The 17,867-nt window shown below is 41.7% G+C and overlaps 1 protein-coding gene and 1 long non-coding RNA gene across 2 annotated transcripts in view; one reads left to right on the top strand and one right to left on the bottom strand.

Annotated features, from left to right (window-relative positions):
* The window catches only part of LOC129701603 (uncharacterized), an 83,169-nt gene extending 72,206 nt beyond the window's left edge, over window positions 1-10,963 (bottom strand). The window contains exons 1-2 of the mRNA XM_055642895.1: window positions 10,585-10,963; window positions 10,048-10,326 (exon numbers count right to left, since the gene is read on the bottom strand). Of these exons, the coding sequence (XP_055498870.1) occupies window positions 10,048-10,326; window positions 10,585-10,605 (300 nt within the window). The 5' untranslated portion in view covers window positions 10,606-10,963. The remainder of the gene's footprint in view (window positions 1-10,047; window positions 10,327-10,584) is intronic.
* LOC129701604 (uncharacterized) lies at window positions 10,197-13,717 on the top strand. Its single transcript, XR_008724219.1, has 3 exons — window positions 10,197-10,337; window positions 10,597-10,704; window positions 11,009-13,717. It is a non-coding gene; the product is annotated as an uncharacterized LOC129701604 (long non-coding RNA).
* The last annotated feature ends 4,150 nt before the right edge of the window (window positions 13,718-17,867 follow it).

Genomic DNA, 17,867 nt, shown 5'->3' with positions numbered 1-17,867 from the left:
TTTTCAAGGAATCATGTACCTGCAGTCCTAATTTTCAGGGGACTATGTAGCTCCACTGCTCTACAACACTCCCCATTCACAGATGCCCCAAAAGCACCTCACATTTCTCTGTATTAAATTCCATCAACCATTCCTCAGCCCACCTGCCCAACCGATTAAGATCATGGTGCAATTTTGGGTATCCATTTCCACTATCTACAATACAACCCACTTTAGTGTCATCAGCAAACTTGCTAATCATGCCTTGTGCGTTCACAACCAAATTATTGATATAGATGACAAACAGCAATGTTTAGAACCTAGGTAGCTGGCAGAATAGCCTCCACAGCTAGTGGTTTAAGCTGCACAAAAGTGGAGTATATTGGTCTGTCATTGAGTTATACAGTATGGAAACAGGACCTTCAGCCCAACGTCAATATTGACCCAGATGTATCTGATCTAGTCCCATTTCCCTGTGCTCGGCTCCTTCCCTTTTAACCTTTCCTATCATGTACCTGACCAAATGTCTTTTAAACATTGCATTGTACTCGCTTCAGTTACAAATAATCCAGAGCAAAAAAAAACATCCCAATCTATCCAGGGAAACCCTGGATGAACAAGGAGGTTCAGGATCTGCTAAGGGCACGCAACAATGCCTTTAAATCCAGGGACATTTCTGCCTACAGTTCGGCTAGGTCGAACCTGAACAAAGGCATAAAAAGGCCAAAGACATCCACAGGCAAAGGGTGGAAGACCACCTCAATACCGCGGACACCAGAAGCATGTGGCAGGGTGTCAGGGACATCACTGACTACAAGAGCAGCCCCGCCTGCCCCCACGGTGATATCACACTGGCCAATGAACTAAACACCTACTTTGCCCGCTTCCAAACTGGCAACACCACCAGGAGTGGAATAACCCCGGCCATGGCAGAGGGACAGGCCTTAACACTGAGCACTCGGGAGATACAGTGCGCTTGCGTAGGATCAATCCACGCAAGGCTGCAGGCCCGGATGGAGTCCAGGGTAGGGTACTAAACGACTGTGCTGTACAGCTGGCGGAGGTATTCACGAGAATCTTCAATCTGTCTCAATCTCTGGCAACGGTCCCCAAGTGCCTGAAAACAGCCACCATGGTGCCGAAAAAGTCTAAAGTCACCAACCTGAACTACTACCGCCCGGTTGCCCTAACTCCAATCCCAATTAAGTGCTTCGAAAGGCTGGTCCTCTCCCACATCAAATCCAGCATCCCTGCCTCACTGGACTCGCATCAATTTGCATACAGGGCAAATAGATCAACAGAGGATGCCATCTTTCTGGTTCTTCACACTGTCCTGACTCACCTGGCCAGACAGGACATGTACGTGAGGATGCTCTTCATTGACTATAGCTCTGCATTCAATACAGTCATCCCCACCAAGCTCACCACCAAACTCCATCAGCTCGCCGATATGCGATTGGATCCTGAACTTTCTGACGGAGCGACCGCAGGCAGTGAGACTGGGCCTAACCTGTCCTCCACTATCACCCTGAGCACTGGCACACCACAGGGCTGTGTACTAAGCCCCATGCTCTACTCCCTCTTCACTCACGACTGTGTTCCTGCATTCGACACCAACACAATTGTGAAGTTTGCAGACGACACAACAGTGATTGGGCTGAGGTGCAGAACCTGGCAGACTGGTGCGCACGTAACAACTTGTCACTAAACACCTCCAAGACCAAGGAGCTGATTATTGACTTCAGGAGGTCCCATAATGGAGAATACGCCCCAATCTCCATTCACGGGGGAAGTGTGGACCTCACATGGTCCACCAACACCACTGCGCTGGTCAAGAAGGAACAGCTATGACTGTTCTTCCTGAGGACATTAAAAAAGACTGGTCTACCTCAACAACCGCTGACAACGTTCTACCGCTGCACCACAGAGAGCATATTAATGTATGGCATCTCTGTGTGGTATCTCAGCTGCATGGAGGCGGAGAGGAGAGCTCTTCAGCGCGTCGTCCACAGAGCGCAGAGGATCATTGGGACACAGCTACCAGCCTTGGAGGGCATCTACCACACACGGTGCCTCAGGAAGGCCGTCAGCATCCAAAAAAACTCCTCACACCCTTGTAACGGACTGTTTGAACTACTTCCCTCTGGCAGATGTTACAAGGCCTTCTATGCCCTATCCTCCAGACTCAGAAGCAGCTTTATCCCCAGAGCTATAGCGGCTCTGAACCGGCCGTGCTGAGTGCCCCCCACCCCCCCTGGACTGTCTCCCTCGGATGGTCACGTCACACAGCTTATTTATTTATTTTACTTTTCTTTTACATCGGTTGGAAGCTGCATACTAAATCTCGTTGCACTGATGTGCAATGACAATAAAAGATATTATTATTATTATTATTATCCACCTGAGTTTTTTCTGCACCTTTTTCAGCTTAATAACATCCTCCATATTGTTGGGCGAGTAGAACTCTGCACAATACCGAAAATGTGGTCTCGCCAATGACTTATATGGTAATATAACGTCCCAATTCCTGTACTCATTGCTCTGATCGATGATAGCATATGCATTAAACATTGTCTTGATTGTGTTGCCCCTTTCAGATAACTTAACAGGGTTTTGTAAAAATGTAACCAAAAAAAGGCCATGAGCGTACAGTGAAAGATAAAATTCTTGAAAACTGACCTAGAGTATAGAGGAAGAGAATGGGAAAGAAAGTGTGGATCCAAGAAACAAAGACAAACAGAGATGGCAGAAAAGTTATCAGTTGAAAGAAAACTGAAAGGGCAGCACGTTAGTAAAATTGATCAACAATTGAAAACAATCGGTGATCAGAAATAAAATCTGGAAACTAGAGGCCCTAATTGGAAAGGATGTAGGTGACGTTATAAAACATGACGTTAGCCAGATTGAGGTTACCCTATAACATTTTCATAAGGGATGAAGAGAAAGTAGTTCATTTTATTAATTAAGTACAAAATTGAAGTGCTTGAATGTCAGAGAAATGTCAGATTGAAAGGACGATTAATCAATAAAATAAATAAATAAATATGTGGGTAGTTTAAAGTTTGTGATAAATAGTGAAATAAGAGACTTCTTTGAATTACCCACATGCAGCAGAGACGAAACACTTTGTATGCTTGATCAATTTGTTGTTAATCCAACAAAGAAAAAAACACTAGATTTGATCTTGGCTTGAGGAAGCAAGAAATGAGCAGCAGATGAATATATCTTGGCAGTCACTGATCTAAGATCTGTTTAAAATGGTAAATGCAAAACCTGAGCCCAAGATAACAATTGTCTAGATGAAAAGCAGACAATTTCAATTGGAAGACAAATGGAATAGCTTAAATTAATTTTGTAGAAAAGAAAAAAAAAAAAAGTGGACACGCAATCATGGGTGAAAATAAAAATGGATAAATTACAGGTTGGGTATTTATTACGGTTTAAATCGGTGGCAGAAACCCCAAAATAAGCAAAAAGATTTAAAAAAATTAATGAATTACAGAAGAAGGTCATTACGGGTGAAAACTATGCCAGAGGTAAAAGTGCAAGAAACAAAGCTGAACAAAGATCACAGGGTCCAGTTGAGATGATGAAAAAATTAAGAAGAAGTAGGGAAAGGAAAGCCTGGCGGTATGACAGTAATAAAAGGAAGAACATACATATTCAAATAGTGCATTAGCCTTAACAAATGAAAGGGAGCAGAGGACTATTTAAAAGAGCACAGGTAATAACTATAATTTCCAAGCATTTTCAGAAACAGTACTTTGCTAATGTCCTTGCTTGATGAAGCTTGAGTGCTTTGGAATGTTTTACTGTGTAAAAGACAATATCAAGTCTTTCTCTTGGAAGACTTCCTCAAAATAACAATAGTCTACAACAATGCAGAAAATTACACACAAATTATTTACATCTTAGTTGCAATTCGTAATGTTAAAAAAGTTCATAAATTCATAGAAACATTAAATAATTACAGACAATTAACATCAGCTTATAAAAGACGTCCAAATTATTTGAAAAGAAAGAAATTGGATTTGAGAACAATACTTCAAAGATTTGTTCGGAAGTCACTTTTATCTTTCATTAGTGGAGTGAAGCACATAACCAGGTGGAATAATGCTGAAGTTTTGCTGATGGGATCAAATTACAGAGAATAATACTGCGAAACAAATAGTTGGCAGCTGTAACTCAATGCAAATATATGATGTTATTCACCTTGGGAAAGAAAAGTGGATGAAAGTATATCCTAAATAATAGACACTAATAGAGCAAAGTTTCCTTAGGTTTGCTGGGTCGAGAGCATAATTGTGAAAGTATGGATAGAAAAGGCATGTAAAATATAGACATTTGGAATTATTTATACTGACTAACAGTATAAAGCAAAGACACAGTGTAATTAGTTGGATGGTTCTGAGAATATCATGCACAGCTTTTAAACAGCACATTACTGGAATAGCAGTGGAACCATAAAAAAATACAAGAGAATGATACGAAGAATTAAAATTGCTGTGGTCTAAAAAATGCTCAAAATGGAGTTTCACAACAGAACATGTAAACTTAATGGAGAGCTGGGAGAATCTCATAAAACCTTCAATTTTAATACCACTTAACAGGCTGCATAGTGAACAACTGTTTTCACTGAAATTGGTAAATTAATAACAGGAATTCAAAGACACAGAAGTCTGGAAAGGTTTCAACAACCTTTAATCACACAAAAGGTTAATGAGAACACAGTGATTATTGAGGCAGAGTCATTAACATAATCTAGTGAAGAATTTATTAAAGTTTACCATAGTCTTTTAGTTTAATATGCCCTCCATTTGCGAGCACATCACTGTGTTTTTTTATTCATCTCAGGTAATCATAAAACCTTTAATCCTTCTGGAATGTGCTTAACGCTTGTGGAGCCACTCACTGCCAATTGTGAAATGAGAGCAGGATTAGATCACAGATATCAGCACATTAATGGGGGTCAGAGTCCAAATGGCAATGCTCAAATTTCTCCTGCTTTCGGTACAAGACAGACAGAAGAGGTAAATGTTGGCAATAACGCCAAAGGCCCTTTTCTAATGCCACACACCAATAAAATCTAATTATAGCAATCATCATTCAAGAACATGTGAAAATATGAGCAGGAATAAATGACCAGGCCCCTCAGGCCTGCCCTGCCTTCAAATATGATCATGGCTAGTCTGCCCCAAGCAACAATTCCTTTTCTGTGCCAATTTCACATAGTTCTCAATTCTCTAAAAATTGTATCTCTCCTCCTTAAAGACCTCCAGTAAACTGCCACAATATTCTAGGGCTAAAAAGTCCAAATTTTCACGATGTTCTGCAAAAAGATTTATGCACCTTAGTTTTATAGAATCATTCCCTCATCTTGTAACTATGTCTACTCATTGGAGCTTCTCCTATTATTGGATATATCTTAACATTTAGCCTGTCGTGCCCCTTTAGAATCGTATACGTTTCAATTAGATCTCGCCTCAGTCTTGTTCTTGCGCCACCTTTGCTCGATTACCTTCTTAATAAGAAACACATTACAAAATATTAGGTGTAGGAAAGAACAGCAGATGCTGGTTTAAACCAAGGGTAATGCACCTATTTCTCCCATCCCCTTCCACCTACATTCCTTCCCCTAGCTTCACTATTTACAACTCTGCATCCCTTTTGTCTCAAATCTTCTGAATTTTCATCTCTGGCCTTTGTTCAAACATCTGTATGTCAAACCCTTACACCTCATCTGTATGCACCTATTACCTGCCAGACTTGGTCCTGGCCTTTCAGCTTTCTCCCCCCCTCCCCTCCCCACAATTAGTCTTAAGAAGTTCTCCTGGCCTAAAACATCACCTATTCATGTTCTTCAGAGATGCCAACTGACCAACTGAGTTGCTCCAGCACTTTATGTTGTTTTTCGTAAACCAGCGTCTGCAGTTCATCGTTTCTACACTTTTTAAAAAAAAACAATGGAAGCCCATACATCACTCCTACCAAGTTTATTCCCTTCTCTTGGCTTCCCAAATACAGTGTGGTGAAGTTTCCATTGACAATGATTTTTCAAGGAGCTTTACAGATACATCTGACAACAAAGGTGCTATATCAAGAAAGGAACTAATGATAATGAGACTAAAAAGTGATTAAAAAAACTCAGAGCTTTAACAGAGGGTCTTAAAGGAGAGAATAAATTGGCACAAAATTAAAGCAGGTGAATTGCAAACCATATAAGATGAGCAACTAAATCTGACCTTTGGTATTTGAGTTTGGCCTGAGTGTATTTACTGTATGTATAGTATTATCCGATTTGACTGGAGAGCATGCAACACAAGCTTTTTATTGTACATCAGTAAACATGACAATAATGAGCATAAAACTATAGTCCATGACAGTGATTGTACTAGTTTAGATACCTGGGGATGGGTGGGGGATGGGATGGAAATGATTCCTCAGCTGTTGGTGGTTATTGTGATGGATTGGGGTGATCAGGATTTGATTTTTCATCATGGTGCAAAATTTGACTTATTATATTTGGTAACCAAGGCCGACACAGGTTAACAACTGGAAGAATGATGCATGCACAGGAAAAGAGAGTGTAGAGGGATTATACAAGGTAAGAAGTTGAAAAGCAGGCAGGAGAACATTGGAATATGTCAAGTCTGGAAGTGGAAACAGAACAATTAGAAGTTTCAACAAGTGGCTTGTAATATGGGTATGGGTGAGTAGAGTAGAAGTGTGGGTGGAGATAGGATTGATAGGATAAACAAAAAACAAATACTCAACAGAATAGAAACAGTGCAAAATTAAATTCAGAACAGCAAACTATATTCAGGTTAAAGCAATTGTTTTTATCTCTGTTGTCACATTCTAACTAAAAATTGGTTTGACAATGTTTCTTCTGAACCAGAGAATGCCCTTTGACAACAAACCATCCTCTCACCAAGTGCACAAAGATACTTTGAAAAATACAGGAATCTTGTGAAACCAAAGACATTTTGGATGCTACAGACATAAAGATGGGTATATCATGTAGTGGTGTTTCAGTATGACATAAACACGACCAATTGCTAATGTTTTAGATTTATAATTGCTACTTTTTAAAATAAAAGAGGCAGTTTCATAATAAGCCAAGAAAAATGTCAAACTCATTTGTCGGTAAATGCTGTCTCAGAGATGGCTGGTTGTATTCCACATCTCAAATTACGGGGAACAACAAATAAGCAAATAAAAATGGATTTCCTGATCGGTGCATACAGCACCGAAACATGCCCTTCAGCCCAACTTGGCCAGGCCGACCAAAGTGCTCCATCTACACTAGTCCTTCAGACTCCTTTTAAATCTTTCCCCTGTCACCTTAAACCTGTGTCCTCTGGCTCTTGATTCCCCTACTCTGGGTAAAAAAAACTCTGTGCATCTACCCATCTATCCCCTATGATCTTATATATTTCATCCTCCTGCACTTCTTCTTCTACTTAAGCCCATTGCTCCTCTAGGGAGCATAGGCCATTGACAAATGTCCTCCACCTCACTCGGTTGTTGGCAGTTCTTTCCAGATCTCCCCAGTTGAGCACACTCTCAGACATTTCTGTCTGGACACCTCTTCACCAGTTTTTCCTGGGACGACCTCTTTTCCTTTTTTCTTGGGGGTTCCATTTCAGGGCTTGCCGGGTGATGTTTGTGGCAGTTTTCCTGAGGAGGGCGTGTCCAATCCAACTCCATCTTCTCCTTCGAATTTGTAAGTCAATGGGCTCCTGGCTTGTTCTTTTCCACAGGTCATAGAAACATAGAAAATAGGTGCAGGAGTAGGCCATTCGGCCCTTCGAGCCTGCACTGCCATTCAATATGATCATGGCTGATCATCCAACTCAGTATCCTGTACCTGCCTTCTCTCCATACCCCCGATCCCTTTAGCCACAAGGGCCACATCTAACTCCCTCTTAAATATAGCCAATGAACTGGCCTCAACTACCTTTTGTGGCAGCAAATTCCAGAGATTCATCACTCTCTGTGTGAAAAATGTTTTTCTCATCTCGGTCCTAAAATATTTCCCCCTTATGCTTAAACTGTGACCCCTTGTTCTGGACTTCCCCAACATCGGGAACAATTTTCCTGTATCTAGCCTGTCCAACCCCTTAAGAATTTTGTAAGTTTCTATAAGATCCCCCCTCAATCTTCTAAATTCTAGCGAGTACAAGCCGAGTCTACATTGCTTACTTTGTCTCTCCACCAGATATTAAGTATTCTCCTAAGGCGGGTGTTACTGAATGTTTGCAGCCTGTTTGTGTTGTGTTTTGTTGTTTTCCATGTCTCTTATCCATACAGCATCACCTGTTTCACATTTGAGTTAAAGATGCATATTTTGGTGTTGATTGAGATGTGTTTTGAGCTCCAGATCTTCCTGAGCATGTTAAACACCACCCTAGCGTTATTGATTCTATGTTTTATGGCTGCCTCTGCCGCTCCAGTGATGTCCACAACACTGCCTAGGTATAAGGAATAAGGTCCTAGCTTGCTTAATCTCTCCCTATAGCCCAGGTCCTCAAGTCCCGACAACATCCTCATAAACCTTTTCTGTACTCTTCCCAGCTTAACATCTTCACTACAGCAGGGTGACCAAAGCTGAACACAATACACCAAATGTGGCCTCAACAACGACTTGTACAACTGCAACATAACATCCCAACTGACTGATAAAGGCCAGTGTGCAGAAGTCTCCTTGACAACCTATCTACCTGTGACTCCACTTTCAAGAAACAATGTTCCTGAACTACCAGATTACTCTGCTCCACAGAGCCCTGCCATTTACAGTGAAGGTCCTGCCCTTGTTTGGTTTCCCAAAATGCAACATCTCACACTTATCTGCATTAAACACCGTTAACCATTCCTCAGTCCACTTGCCAACTGATCAAGGTTTTGCTACCACCCACTTTAGTGTCATCTGCAAAGGGACTAATCCTACCTTGTACATTTTCATCTACATTGTTGATATAACCCACAGACTGCAGTGGGCCCGGCACCAATTCCTGAGGAATCCCAATAGTCACCGGCTATTCAATCCAAAAAGCAACCTTCCACCCTCTTCATCCTTCCGTGCAGCCAATTTTATATCCACAGCTAGCTCTCCTTTGATCTCATGCGATCTAACCTTCCAGAGCTGGGTACCACGAGGAACCTTATCAAATGCTTTCTTCGCGTTATTTATTTATATTCCATTTTAAATAAACCCATATCAGCTGTCTATTTTTAGGTAATTATTTCGCTGACCATGAAAGAGAAGAGGGACTCCCGCCTCTTTCAACAACTCTATTCCGAAATATAACAGAACGCCACCAATGCAAATTCACAGTAGATCAGGCCAATTCTGGAAATTCACTCAGAAGACGTCAAATTTGGGCAATCGCCGACCCCGCCGGGCTGCCAATTATTTCAAGAGCCAGACTCTCATTTTGATGATTATTACCCATCATCATTTCTGAATTTAGCTCACAATGAGGAAACGGAGCAGCACCCACGCCCTTTGAAACAGAGATCAAACTACAACGAAACCTTAGTCATGTTATTATTTTAAATCACGGTTAAACAGACCAATCGTTCAAAGAAGTTTACAATTTTAAATGTCCGCCGATAACATTATAATGCGGACTGCAAGATTCCATAATCAAAGCATATCAGATTTCAGTTTGCTATTTCCTGGAAAGAATTAAAATTTCGCCACCCAAAGGAAACGGGTCATATGTAAAGTTTCCGAAGAATTTTAAAATATTTTATTAATACATTATTTTGAGAACCAACTCAGTAAGATATTTACCGCGGTGTTTTTGGTATTTTTGTTCAAAATCAGACGCTTTCCCTAATCTGGTGTGAGGGTGTTTCTGTGTAGCGTGGACAATATTTGCCTGAATCTAATCATGTTTGAGCAGAGATTAGCCAACGTTGAAGCAATGTGGGGGGAATTCCAAGAGTAACCGGAATATTTAATGTTCAGTGTCCATCCCCGTCCCCCGCTTCCCATTAATTTAACAATCCCGCAAACACTGGTGAAACGGGAAGGAAGCAGCTGCCCTTTTGCCCCCTTACCTGGCCGTGGTGCAGGTCGCGTCCTTGCGGGGTATCTTCCGGGCTGAAGTAGAGCCTGGTGCTGGCCAGCATTTGCTGGCGGCTGCGGTCCTCCCACAAGAGCTGGAGCTCGGCGATGCACTCGGGCTCATGGGGCTGGCATCTGACAAAGAGGAACTGGCCGAGCTTGGCCGTCAGCGTCCTCGGCGCCTTGTCCTGGCCGGAGGAGCCCGACACCAGTACGTTGAAAGCCCTGTAGAAAGTGTACGGTCCGTGGGAACCGCAGGGAGAGCCGATCCACTGGAGTCGAGGTAAGAGCGAGAGAGACAAAGAGGCAGAGCCATTAATTACAAAGTATTCCTGAAACAAAACACTGTATCAAACTTCACCGCTTTCCCCTCTGAACGAGCAGCCAAGCGCCCCTAGCAACCTCCCAGGCCAGCTTGTCTCAGCCCAACACACAGCTCCCTCTGTTTTTGCTCAAACTTTCTCTTCCTCAAGCAAACCGATAAAAAAATAACTTTTAATCTTTCTGTGTGTGATTTTTTTTTTTTTTACCTCGATTTTCAGCGGCTCCATATCTCCTCCAGCAGTCGGCTGAACAGCTAGGTCCTGGCAGCTGCGCACCTCGCGATTTAGTTTAGAAAAAACAATAAAGCGAGGGAAGAAATAAAAGGGGTAAGTATCAAAGCAAAACCGGTCAGCAACTTTATGGTGGCGGACAAAGGGAAACAAAGAGCAAAGGATAACGAGCCAACGCGGAAACAGTCTCTTGATTTTCAAACTCAGCAAATCCTTCCATCCCAATGCATAAATAATAACTGATTATGATTAAATACTCTACCAATTCCCCCCCACCCCCTCCATACATTTGCACGTATGGAATTCCCATACAGCTTTTAATTTCCACTGCCAAAACTTAAACTGCGTTGTTGCTGTTGTTTTACATTCCAAAACTAAACTTTTATTTTTTTTTACCCAGCTGCAAGGATGGAAGGTTTGACGTCACTGGGATGATTGAGTGGGAAGGAGTTTCCAGCGGGCAACCTGGGATTGGGAAAGGATTCCCTGCAAAGAAAGTGTTGCCACTTGGATCCGTCAGTGATTTTATCAGTGGCGTGGAGGACAATTAGAGATCTGCAAACCAAGCAGATACAATGTGGGAATGTTGCGGTTATATCATCTTCATGGGATTGTTCGTTCCGAGGGAAATTGCTAGTCCCAGCTAGAAAGGAGAGCTACTGAGGAGATTCCTGGAAATGTCATATTCAGTACACGGTCTCTGCACATAGAAATGTTGGAAAACTGGCATTGCTGACGCCCAGAATTCCCATCGTCTTCTCAAACAACCTCTCCGGATGGAGGGTAACTTGCTTCCACTCTGTTTTTACATGTTCCCATGAGACTAATGTGGGACCATCAGTTTCCCAAAGGCAGGGCAGGAGGTCGGTGATTGGGGAGGGGAGTAGTTAGAGCGGTGGTCCACTGTTTACTGGGGGCTTCCTTGTGCATGTAATGACTACAAACGCAAATCAAGCGTGAATAATATGCTGACTCCTCTCGGATGGGATACCCTAGAGCTCCGCACAATCAGGCTAAGATTGCAATTTACAAGCAGATTCACGAAATCACGCCATTAAATCTTCCGTCATCCCAGTGCACCAACTGCCATGAAACAAGACAAAATAATGGTCCCTACATCATCAACTCGCTAAATTTCAATAAGCTTTGCTACCAATATTCCCTTTACCCAAGGACAATAAGGGAATGGAATATGTTACCACCCAACACACGTGCTGCTCCCGATGTTAAGTCATTTTAAGTCATGTTAAGTCACATTGAGCAACTAGATCTCCTCAACTTGGTCTAAAAGGCCCACTTCAAAATGTAATCACTACTCTACTCACTTGACCAGCGCGAAATAACCGCTTACGAGTTTGTGCAGTAATCGACCAGAACCAGAACCAGCATGGACTTGAGGTTGCCAACATCATCCCTTAATGCTCCTTCTCCACCTTGAGCAGGACGTGACCCAAGGGCCACAAGAGATTTTCCATGTTTTACATGGAAACTTTGAACATATCTTGAAATATTTTCCTTTGTTACTTTTGTAATATCTTCCCGTGACAGGGTTTATAATAGAGTTCTACTCTCAGTAGAATGTAAAGGAGAGGATTTTTGAACAGGGATATCATATTCGTGAATAAAGTCATTAAAGATAAATGTATACCAGGGGATTGGAGATTGGAACTCTGCCAATACAGTTACCAAGTTGTTGGGATTGTGAGTACGGTTTTTGATGGGAAATCTGGGATAAGTAGGGCAGAACAGGAGGAGACATTAAACAATGGATTGGGCATAATAGGACTTTGAATAGAAATCTAAGAAGCCAACAATTGATCAATAGTGGCATTCCACTTGTCCACCTGTGTGAAAAAGTAGCCTCTCAGATTTCTATTGGATTTTTCTCTTCTCAACATGGGACTAGAGTGTTAAATTTGTTCATGACATGTATTTTTTATTTTTATTTCTATTTATTTTTTCATGTACACTGAATGGACACTGGTTGAGCAACGTTTTTTTGTTTCCTCTGGGTATGCGAATACTCAGGAAATGACAATAAAGATATACAATACAATACAATACTATGTCCTCTGGTTCTTGAATCCCCTACTCTGGGTTAAAAACTCTACATCCTCCCTATCTATTCTTTTCATGATTTTATGCACTTCTTTCAGTTCACCCCTCAGCCTCCTGTGCTCCAAGGAATAAAGTCCTAGCCTGCCTAACCTCCCCCTATATATAGCCTGGGACCCCAAGTCCTGGCAATGTCCTCGTAAATCTTCAGTGCACTCTTTCCATCTTAAGACTATATCAACAATATTGCACCTATATCACTTACCCCTTCTGGCAGGTCGTTTCACATACCCACCACCCTATGTGTGAAAATGTTGCCCCTCAGGTTCCTATTAAATCTTTCCCCTCTCATCTTACAACTATGCCCTCTGGTTCATGATTTCCCTCCTCTGGGTAAAATCTCCAGAACCCACTGCCTCACTTACCCTGTCCACCAAGCTACCCAAAATCTCCTCGAGGAGCCGTTGAACCTTCAGAGATAGGCTGAACCTGAAGCCCACCTGCCCACGATGGGCTGAATGCTGCAAATGGATGAGTGTTTAGTTTAGCTTCGTTTAGAGACACAGCCTGGAAACAGACCATTCGGCCCACCGAGTCCGCGCTGACTATCATTATCTGAAACGCTCTGCCAGGGGTGGTGGTGGAGGCAGTTACAATAGTGGTTTTTAAAAGATTTCAGATGGATATGCAGGGAATAAATTGAGGTACATTTAGAATGAAGATGAGGATGAATTTATTTCGTAGGATGGTGATGGATCTGTGGAATTCATTGCCACAGACCGCGGTGGAGCCCATGTCATTAGGTATTTTTAAAGCGGAGATTAACAGGTGCTTGATTAGTAAAGACGACAAAGGTAACAGGGGGAAGGCAGGAGATCTTGTTTGAGAGACCCCAGAGATACAAATCCTCATGTTCAAATTCGCGGGAGGCATTTTGATACAGGGTCAATATTTCTTTAAAGATTTAGTCAAATGTTATTATGTTGTATTGAATGTTCAGCAGTAGATGATTGTTGATTTGATAGTTTTGTTTTTAATAAACCTTCTCTGATAATTACAGTCTCTCATGCCATCTCACTCATCTATTAGACGAAAGACTGAATAATATGTTAACATTTTTTTTGTAGGAGGTGAGGATTTCGCAACAGGTATGATCCCTGATGTTCAGGAAAAATATGATTGGGAGATGCGCTGATATTATAGCTGCATTATTAAACTGCCTTACACCTTATCAGTTATAATTTGACTTGTGCTGAATATAATTTATCAACATCAAAAGAGCTAAGTGCTTTTCTGGCAGTATCTTTGCTCCAAAATCTTTATAAACTGTGAACATTCGCCACAGTCTCTCCTACTAATTTATTGACAAAAACGAATATCATCCAATGCATCACAAAGTGTGCAGGAATTACAACTTACACAATATAGCCCATTTTAAGCAACATCCGGAAACATTGAGCAAGGTTACAAAAGGCACTTCTACCCTACTTTGTTCTAGCCCCACAGAATGGTGATTCATGATAGTGCTCTTGGTGCTCCAAACCCAACCCTTACACATACATCAGGTAATGTGCAAGTTTCTGTGGTAACACTGTTAGTGATGATGTTTGTCAATTAGATGATTGAGGGTAGTTGGTGATGTTGAATGAGTTCTGATTTTTGTAAATAATATATACCTGGGTAATTTTCTACTTTGTTGGATAAATGCAGGTATTGGAATTCTGCTAAAAGAGCTTGACTAGGCACATAACAAGCACTGAAGATGAATTTTCAGGTAGAATTTGTTAAGGCCTGCAACCTTTGCTGAATCCAGTGATTTTTGTCATTTCTTAATACAGTACCACTTACTATCATGTGGCTGAAAATTTGACATTTGTGATGCGAGATTCTAAAAGGCTGTGATAGATTATCCACTCAGCAGTTCTGGCTGAAGACATCTAAAAATACATCAGAGGATACTCACAAAAAGCTGTAGTAACTCAGTGGGGCAGACAGCATCTCTGGAGAAAAGGAATAGGTGACGTTTTGGGTCGAGACCCTTCTTCAGACTGAGAGTCAGGGGAAAGAGAAACGAGAGATATAGAGGGTGATGTATAAGGATATATAACAAATGAATGAAAGATATGCAAAAAAAGTAACGATGATAAAGGAAGCAGGCCATTGTTAGTGAGAACAAGTACAGACAATGTGACTGAACAAGACAACTTTGCAGCTGGTTTATCTTTTACTTGCAAATGCTGAGCTCCCTACATCTTTAGAAGAGGGGTGTTTGTCGTTCCTCCTTTTTATTTAATTAACCACTCACCAAACTTATAGGACCTTTTAATAGATGAAAATGTTTTATGAATGCAAATTGTTATGGTCAGGTGCAATTTAGAAAAAGTTAGAAAAAGTGTTAGAAAAAGACATGTATTTTTCAGCTGGGGAATCGGGAGCTCAATACTTCATTGAAATAATTCATATAAAAGTAAGAAAATAAATGAATTGATGAACTAGAGAACTAACTTTCAAAGTTAAATCGGCTATGCTTGTAAAATCCAGTATGCAGAAAATCCCAGTATTACCAGAAAAGCATGACAAATTGGAATATGTTCCACAGCAACAACAGTAAAACAGTATTGTGACATTCCATAAGCTTGTGCCAGGAGAACATAAACCATTTCTAAAAGATCCTTTACATTCTACATTTACAAATACATCAATCAGATCAATTTCCTGCATTGTTTAGTTAATATTTTCATTTTGCTCTGGTGCTCGCTATACAGCTATAAATCTCATGCACTGCAGAATAACATGATTTGGATGCCATTGTGACATTCCATAGATATTAATACACATATTTAATATCCAGTGCCCATTTTTAGCTGCATTCCAGACATAGAGCAATTAATGTTATGCAACCATGTGGTTTAAAACAAAATTCTTAAACTGATGCAATAATATTTGGTACCAAATAAGTTTCAAGGACTTTTTAACCCAATAATGGATTGTGGCAAGGCAATAATGCTTGGAATAACTTTCTGAACAAGCAACGATGAGTAGCGAAACATCTGTAACGAGAAACAAGCATCAGCAGATTAAAAGTGTAATTGGAATATGACTGAGGAGGTCACTGAGGTTAGATAGGTTAGGACTAGGATTTTAAATACGAATCTAGAGCAGGAAAGTTTGTGGACATTGCCAATGACCATGGTGCAGATTGGCAGTGTATGATGGGGTTGCAAGCAAAAATGCTTAGGGGGTGGGTAAGTTAACAGCAATATCCATCCATATTATTATTATTATACTACTAAAACTCTCAACTTGTTTGTTAGTATGTCCGTGAGTCTGTCTGTGTGCCTGTAATCTGATCCTGAAACTACGCCAAAACAGTACACGATAGCATAGAAACATAGAAAATAGGTGCAGGAGGAGGCCATTCGGCCCTTTGAGCCAGCACCGCCATTCATTGTGATCACGGCTGATCGTCCCCTATCAATAACCCGTGCCTGCCTTCTCCCCATATCCCTTGACTCCACTAGCCCCAAGAGCTCTATCTAATGCTCTCTTAAATCCATCCAGTGTCGTGGCCTCCACTGCCCTCTGTGGCAGGGAATTCCATAAATTCACAACTCTCTGGGTGAAAATGTTTTTTCTCACCTCAGTCTTAAATGACCTCCCCTTTATTCTAAGACTGTGGCCCCCTGGTTCTGGACTCGTCCAACATTGGTAACATTTTTCCTGCATCTAGTTTGTCCAGTCCTTTTATAATTTTATATGTTTCTATAAGATCCCCCCTCATCCTAAACTCCAGTGAATCCCTTCTAAACTCCAGTGAATAGCGCTACAATTTTTGGCCCACCTTACTCATCATTGTCCTGTGGTGTGTTGTATCGGGTTTAGTTCAGATTGATGGTATATTTTGCAAGTTATTCACATTTTAAACTTTACAAAACCTCACTATGAGCAAAATCTCTTCCATCTGCACTGGCAGTTAGCATCATATGATGTCACAATGGGATCTAATTTACATAAACTGCCCGTCAGCAGTGTTCCACCCCACAATGACATCACAATGGCATCTCAATTACATAAATAAAAGTTTTCTAAAACCCAGCAGCTTCCACCTCACAATGATGTCAAAGGGGATAGCGAGGGGAAAGGGGTTATGGAGGGAGTGAAAGAGGGTAGGGGAAAGGAGAGGGAGGGGGAGGTGAGGGAGGGAGTGGAGGAGGGGAGGAGGAGAGGGGAAAGAAGAGGGAGGGTGAAGAGGAGGGGGTGGAAGCGCTGGGGATGAGGGGAAAAGGGGGATAGGGGTAGGAAGAAGGATGGCGAGGCCCACTTTGGGAGGGTTGCCGTGACACGTCATAATGTGGATCCCTGGCGTCACAACAGGAACCCTTCAGCCACGCCTGCGCAATTGGGGGCTATGGGTGAGTGGTGGAATATTACGTTCGGGGACCAGCTCTCCCATGTGACAGGGACCCAACAGGTCCCACTTGGCCTAGTTAGAAATAAAACCTTCAGGTAATAAATGTGTGGATAGTATTTTTGTGGGAAGTAAGTTATCGTGCACCGAAGAGGTCTTGGTGTTTGCCAAATGCTAATGCCAAGGCTATGTGGAAAACGGAGATAGTTGCCATGAGTGTTGGAGCACCAAATATTAGGCTGCTCTGTTGTTGGCTGTGAAGTGGAGACTTCAATAACTTTGCTCAAAATCATTCGCTGCAGCAGAAATTTGCCAGGTGTTAAAGCTGTCAAGAATCTGCATTGATGTGCAGAGGGATCCTGGAGTCCAAGTTCATAGCTCACTGGAGGTGGCAGTACAAATAGATAGGGTGGTTAAGAAGGCATATGGTATGTTTCCATTCACTGCTTGGGACATTGAAGAGTCAGGAAGTCATGAAGGACATTGGTTAGGCCACATTTGGAGTATTAAATACTGTTCTGCTCATCCCATTGTAGGGAAGATGTGGAGACTTTGAAGAGAGTGCAGAGGAGATTTACCAGAATGCAGTCTGGATTAGAGGTTTTCAGTTACAGGGAGAGGTCGGTCAGACTTGGATTGTTTTCCCGGCATGTTGCAGATTGAGTGGAGACTTGATAGGAGCATATAAAATTGAGAGGCAGAGATACGGTAGTCAGAACCTTTCTCCCAGGGTGAAAATGTCCCAGCACTAAAAAGAAAAGCTATAAGGTGAGAGGGGGAAAGTTTAAGGGAGATG

The sequence above is a fragment of the Leucoraja erinacea genome, chromosome 11 (assembly GCF_028641065.1).
Source record: "Leucoraja erinacea ecotype New England chromosome 11, Leri_hhj_1, whole genome shotgun sequence".
NCBI lineage: Eukaryota > Metazoa > Chordata > Chondrichthyes > Rajiformes > Rajidae > Leucoraja > Leucoraja erinaceus.
Note: the sequence above shows the minus strand (reverse complement) of the source record. Positions and strands in the feature narration are given on the sequence as shown.